Raw genomic sequence first — 7,500 nt, 5'->3', positions numbered from 1 at the left:
AGGGACTTCAATCTGCGCAGCATGAAGAGTTTGTAAGAGGCTGTCCTGATGATGTTGTTGATGTGCTGGTTCCAGTTAAGGTGGTCGTCTATTGTGATGCCTAGTAGCTTGGCGGACTGGACCACCTGAAGGGAATGGGTTCCTAATGACAGTTGAGGTGGTGCCACCGCCTGTTTGGATGTACAAACATGCATGACCACGGTCTTGCTGTGGTTAACTGTCACATTCCTGCTCTCAGTCCACGTTTTGAGGTTGTGTGTGTGTGTGTGTGTGTGTGTGTGTGTGTGTGTGTGTGTGTGTGTGTGTGTGTGTGTGTGTGTGTGTGTGTGTGTGTGTGTGTGTGTGTGTGTGTGTGTGTGTGTGTGTGTGCTTGTGTGTGTGTGCGTGTGGATGTGCTTGTGTGTGTGTGCGTATGTATGTGTGTGTGTGTGTGTGTGTGTGTGTGTGTGTGTGTGTGTGTGTGTGTGTGTGTGTGTGTGTGTGTGTGTGTGTGTGTGTGTGTGTGTGTGTGTGTGTGTGTGTGTGTGTGTGTGTGTGTGTGTGTGTGTGTGTGTGTGTGTGTGTGTGTGTGTGTGTGTGTGTGTGTGTGTGTGTGTGTGTGTGGGTGGGTGTGTGGGTGTTATTCACCATGGTCTTGGATCATGTCTTGGACTCGTGATCGACAGCTATCCCCCCCCCCCTGAAGAGAGCTCAAAGCTCATACAGGACCGATCTGTGTGTAATGCTGTGAATTTACACGTGCACACACACCCAACTCCCCGCCATGAGAGTTAGAGTAACGACTTGGAGCGCAGCGATATTAAAAATTATTTCAGCCCTGGGCGGGATTCGAACCCGGACAGCCGTAGTGGCGGCCGCGAACACTACCACTGCGCCGTCGTGTGTATGTGCGTGTGTGTGTATGTGTGTGTGTGTGTGTGTGTGTGTGTGTGTGTGTGTGTGTGTGTGTGTGTGTGTGTGTGTGTGTGTGTGTGTGTGTGTGTGTGTGTGTGTGTGCTTCTATGTGCTCACATGTGTATGTGTATTTGTCTTTGTGCACGAGTGTTTGTGTGTATATGTGTATACATGTATGTGTACGTGCGTATATCTTTGTAAGTGCGTATTTATCTAATATACACTCATGATTTATCGAACCGGAACAGATATCATCACTATTTTTTCCACTGTTCACCCGTGCTGAATCCCTACACCCATAACCATTACAACTTTAAACCGAGATTTGATGAAGGAGCAGTGACGAACCTGTATAACACGTTTGTTTTTCATCTAACCTGACAATTCCTCTCACGAACTTTCTATCTCACGCAGCCGAGGTCATCGAAGATGAGGAGGACATCTCCTCCGACGACGGGGATGAGAGAATGATTTCGCAGTATCTCAACCTCGACAACCCCTATGACGCTGGCGAGTGGGGTTCTGTCTCCCTCTGCCCCAACGGATCCTTCGCACACGCCTTCGAAGTCAAGGTTAGCCTCTACTGAGTTTTTCTTTCAACATTTGAATGTATTTACATATGTGAACGCACAATAAAAATGCTTGTACAATGCACATAAAAACACCAATCATAAATAAACTCTCATTCACACATACACTCATACTCACACTTACACACTTCACCAATATTTATATATATATATATTATATATATACATATATATACATATACATATATATATATATATTTAGAACCTCTGCCAAGGGATTCGAACCCTGACCTGTGCGTGCATAATCACGAAGTCAAGACGCTAGCGACTGAGCTACGTGCGATGGTTCAAAAGGACTGTACAAGTCCCCGGTCACACATCATGTAGCTGCAGAAGACGTTGTCTCATTTTCATCCAATCCCCATATTAGGCGACCCCTCCGACAAGCTGTTTAAGACAGATTGAACATTTTTAGAAACTCTGCCAAGGGATTCAAACCATGACCTGTGCGTGCATAATCACGAAGTCAAGACGCTAGCGACTGAGCTACGTGCGATGGTTCAAAAGGACTGTACAAGTCCCCGACCACACATCACGTAGCTGCAGAAGACGTAGTCTCATTTTCATCCAATCCCCATGCGTGCGTGTGTGTGTGTTTGTGTGTGTGTGTGTGTGTGTGTGTGCATGTATGTATATATATATATATATATATATATATATATATATATACATATATATACATATATACATATATATATATACATATATATACATATATATATGTATATATATATATATACAAATATATACATATATATACATATATATATGTATATATATAAATATATATATATATGTATATACATATATATATACATATATATATGTGTGTGTGTGTGTGTGTGTGTGTGTGTGTGTGTGTGTGTGTGTGTGTGTGTGTGTGTGTGTGTGTGTGTGTGTGTGTGTGTGTGTGTGTGTGTGTGTGTGTGTGTGTGTGTGTGTGTGTGTGTGTGTGTGTGTGTGTGCACAAATTTTTTTACAAATATTTTATTGCTATGCTATCATCTCTGTCTCTATTCATTAGATTTTATTTCCGACCTTTCTATAGCTATTGAAGACAATCACTGTTCTTCTCCCATATCTATTTCCGTTATGTCTCTTATTCCATTCTTCTTATCTATAAATAGCCTGCATGACTGCACATCGTCTATACACTCATATACTACTGACACTTCTTTAGATTTCTATACGTCAGCTCCCTAGACCCTTGGGCTCCAGACTTCGCAAAAGATGAAAGCAAAATGCTTGACTTCTGACCTTTTTCTCATACCTGATTTGGACAAGGGAAGCTTCGTGTCGCTCTATGCTTTCCCATTATCTTTGATGATAAACAAATTTATCCTTCACTAGGAAACCCTACTCGAAATCTCATACATCAACTATTTCAAGATCAATTTCAATGAAATTATATAAATGTTCTGTTGGTCTCTTATTCTTTCCTAACTCCAACTCTACTGTTGACATTATACCGGGGATTTATTCCCCTTGTCATGGAGAGCGTTTTTTATCTCATGCTCGGGATGACTTGTCCCACCCATTAATGTCTAAAGAAGTCCAACACTTTCCGCCTTTTATTTTATTCTATTATATTTCATTTTTCATTTCTTTGCTTATCTTTTTACGTATTGTAGCCACTCCCTGTTCGCTACAATATTGTATGTTTATCTCTTTTCTATCCCTATCTTCATAGTCATCTTTTTTTTCAGAACTTTAGGAGACTTCTGAAATGTCCCTCATTTCCTTTGTGTAATTCTCGTTTAAACAGTCAACCAGTGCGCTTACTTTCCTTCCATCTACTGCGACCTTAGTTCATGGGGTGGAGTGGCTTAAGTAAACTTAAGATGTATTTTTTGTTAGAAAACAGTATTCTGTAACGTTTAATATTGCATTATGTTATGCACTGTTGCCTACACTTATAATGCAAATTTCTCTTTCTCGTTTCTCCGCCTGCTAGGCCTCCTTTTTCCAAGCTCTCGCGCCCTTCAGTCCAGTCACACGCTTCATTACCCATCATCTTTTTCTGACTACCTTCCTTACACAATGTCATTTCCGCTCCTTCACCACAGCTATGATCTATGGACGTGAAGCTTGGAAATTAACTAAGGTGATGTAGATAAAGCTAAGGAGTGCACAGAGAAGAATGGAGACGGAAGGCATTGGAGCGACTACGAACGTGTATCGCTCTTCCAGACTCTCTGGAACGAGAGCCTTGGATATAATGGCGTCATATAGCAGTCGGTGTACCTGTTCACGTTATAACAACTTCTCCTATCCTTTTCCTCGTAGTTCGAAGAGTACAATGCTGTGGACGAGACGGCCGTGAACGCCATCAAGCTGTATTGCCGTAATGAACACGAACATGACCTCGGTTACATCACTTCCTCTGAGGGCCAACACGGCAGGTGGTACGGTAAGTATGCATACATACATACATACATACATACATACATACATACATACATACATACATACATACATACATACATACAAACATGCATACATACATACATACATACATACATACATACATACATACATACATACATACATACATACACACATACATACATGCATACATACATACATACATACATACATACATACATGCATATTTTCTTTAATGGATGAGACACCAACATTGGCGTCGCTGCTGAAGAGACGAGGTAGAGATAATGTTGTTGTTGTTGTTGTTGTTGTTGTTGTTGTTGTTGTTGTTGTTGTCGTTGTTATCATTATCATTATCATTATCATTATCATTGTTATTGTCATTGTCATTATCATTGTCATTGTCATTATCATTATCATCATCATCATCATCATTATTATTATCATTATCATTATCATCATTATCATTATCATTATCACTATCATTATTATTATTATCATCATTATTATTATTTTCTATTAATGTTAAGGAATCAGAAGGATGGTTTTCACATTTCTTATTAATGTAAAAATATCTGAACAAGCAGAGCACTTTGGGCACAAGTGAATAGTTCATATCAGCATTTAGGATTGTAGGTGAGTAACGAAATTGTCACAAATTAAAGTTTCGATCTTAAAAAGTGTGACACAAAATTACAGTATCAAAGGAGTGGCATTTCATAGCTGTTGCAAACCAAATCAAATACGAGTTCCAATAGAGTGACATGAAATTTTGTGTAATATGCTTATTAACTCAAAAACTGGGTCACCTGTGATGCGACAGGTTATTATAGAAATCATCTCACTCAAGAGTTTTCCTAAACTTTTTCAGTAATTGTTTACTACCAATTATATGTGTTTCACAGAGCACCATTTCCATCTGCACATGGTTTGATACCTTGAAAAAATACAAGTAATATATAATTCATGTTAGACTATTTTCAGTTGCAGAACCAAAGTTAATTGAAATAAACATTGAGCTAGTAAGCTTGAATGCGTCTAAGATGAAATTTTCTTGCGCAAGAAGGCCTGGCTGTTTTTTTTCAATAAGATTATAGAATATACTATATCATTTAGAAGAATATTTTTGTCAAAGCCTTTGAAAGAAATCTATGTTACATAAATTGCTCCTTCAAACAGTACTCCATACTATGTTGAGATATTACATTAATATCTTGAAAACAGAGTCTGTAGAAGCGGTGTACCACAGAGAGGAAATTAGGGTGTCTACTCCATAATTAGATAGGAAGGGAGTTAAAATACTTTTCTTTGGTGCGATTATCGATCAAAGATGAGCGTTCATAGCTAAATGAAAAACATCAACTAACGATTGTTCAGAGCCCCAATTCTTTGTTTTTGAACGGGGCTGTTTTGCTTCGAGATGCAAAGTATGGGGCTGATCAGTTTAACCGAACCTACCTACGCGTTTACCCAAATTTGGTGCCAAGTAGGATGGGCGTCACCCGCCAATTAGAGATGTATTAAAAAAAAAAAAAAAAAAAAAAAAAAAAAAAAAAAATGATGCAAATGACTCCATGTGTCAAGAAGCAAAAAAAAAATGTTTTTCTAATGAGTAGTGTGTTGTGCAATGTTGTTGCGAATAGAAAACATAAGACTATTTTTACCTTTTTTATCAACATGAATGTAGTATCACGAAGGCTTCTCCACATTCTGGGTATCTTTATGAAATCTCCCTTTGGGTTTTCACTCTTTATGAGAGCATATTCAGCCATATTAAACGAGTCTCAAGAAACTTTAGATTTTAGTGTTTCAACGATAACCAATTTATCCTTGAGGTCAACATTGCGCCAAAGAAGGGCGGTAGAGAGGAGCAATAGAAATATAAAACGATCATAAAAGAAATACTTATACTACATAACTCTGGTCAGTAGGTATATGAATATGATAATAAGTCTATTTAACGTCACAAACTCCCCACTATCAGGAGGCTAGGACGGTGCCCCTTATAGAGGATTTCGTAGTGTGGAATTTGATGAACCATGCCCTTGGTCCAACTCGCTAGGGGTAGACTTTGAGTTGCCGTCACCTCGAACCCCGCCGCAAGTAGCAACGCTCTAACCTGTTCGGCCAGCGAGCATTTTATATATATATATATATATATATATATATATATATATATATATATATATATATATATATATATAATTTTAACAACCTCAATGCACTTTAATTCTAAGCCATCAAAGGCCAGCATGCTGAAATTGAAATATGGTACTGCCCAGGACTCGAACCCGGCATCCTCATGAAAAGCGCGACAGTGACTTTCCAACTAGACTTCTCTTGATGGTCTAGTTGGACAGTCACTGTCGCACTTGTCATGAGAATGCCGGGTTCGAGTCCTGGGCAGTACCACATTTCAATTTCAGCATGCTGTTCTTTGATGGCTTAGAATTAAATTGCATTGGGGTTTTTAAAATGTATCTCTAATCACTGGGACCCATTCAGTGTTGTACATATATATATATATATATATATATATATATATATATATATATATATATATGTATAAATAATCACTAAAATATTGACTACATAAAGTCTATCCCATCAATCCTCCATCCGATATCTGTTGCGTAGGTCTGCACGAAACGTTTTCTTGGCCATCACTATCTCTAATAAAGTTTGAAATCCTACAGGGCTTTTCAAATTAATATTGACGGACTACTATACTGTATAAGTACGCTTTTAACAATTTTACTTTTGATGTTAAAAGAGCGTAAAATGGTTAAAAGTATAACAAAAATTTACTTGATGACATGAAATCCATTCAAATTCGATTTTTTTTTATCCGTTTGTTTATTCATTTATTTATTTATTTATTTCATTTTTTATTTTATTATTATTATTATTTTATCTATTTATTTATTTATCTATTTATTCTTTTTTTATTATATCTATTTTACTTATTTATTTATCTTTATTTATTTATTTATTTTTACTTATTTATTTATTTCATTTTATTTATTTATATATCTATTTATTTATTTATTTATTTATATATATATATATTTTTTTTCTTTTCTTTTTTCTTTTTTAGGAGGGGGGTAAATCAGCACCACTTTTCTTTTCAAGAAGAATTATGAGATTGGAAAAACTAGACTGGACGGAAATAACTATATTCCCCAACGTTCCGACAGTCTTGTTAGCAAAGAATGTATTGCAGTCTAAGAAATGACAACTTATAATTGACGTCGGATTCAACTTTTTAGAAACTGAGCTTCTGGAGTTCCCCTGGGTCGCGCTAAGCAAACAAATCCATTCTAATAATTTATCTTTTTTTCTTTGTTGTTATTAAAAGTTGTTTCAGTTGTCCTCCTGATCTCCTCGGAGTTTCCTGTGTTTAACATTTGGGTTTCGTCTCTGGATAGGTGGCCAAACAAGGTCATTAGTGTGTACTACCAAGGAATCAAGGATTCGGTGTGCGTTTACGTGCCTTCTGTACTCTTGAAATCTTCCTTTAATCCCCATGCCTATTTCACCGATACATGATGCATTACGTGGGATAATATACACCGCACTACGCTCACTCCTTTCCCCGCGTTTCCCTTCTCACTAAATACCCTATCTATTC

The 7,500-nt window shown here is 37.4% G+C and overlaps 2 protein-coding genes across 2 annotated transcripts in view; one reads left to right on the top strand and one right to left on the bottom strand.

The window, feature by feature from the left end:
* Nucleotides 1-7,500, bottom strand: part of LOC143027572 (uncharacterized) — a 517,585-nt gene that overhangs the window by 503,483 nt on the left and 6,602 nt on the right. The window lies entirely within an intron of this gene.
* Nucleotides 1-7,500, top strand: part of LOC143027571 (vitelline membrane outer layer protein 1-like) — a 26,279-nt gene that overhangs the window by 12,343 nt on the left and 6,436 nt on the right. The window contains exons 2-3 of the mRNA XM_076188883.1: nt 1,309-1,466; nt 3,771-3,894. Of these exons, the coding sequence (XP_076044998.1) occupies nt 1,309-1,466; nt 3,771-3,894 (282 nt within the window). The remainder of the gene's footprint in view (nt 1-1,308; nt 1,467-3,770; nt 3,895-7,500) is intronic.

The sequence above is a fragment of the Oratosquilla oratoria genome, chromosome 8 (genome assembly GCF_046742065.1).
Source record: "Oratosquilla oratoria isolate Oo_2021 chromosome 8, ASM4674206v1, whole genome shotgun sequence".
Lineage (NCBI taxonomy): Eukaryota > Metazoa > Arthropoda > Malacostraca > Stomatopoda > Squillidae > Oratosquilla > Oratosquilla oratoria.
Note: the sequence above shows the minus strand (reverse complement) of the source record. Positions and strands in the feature narration are given on the sequence as shown.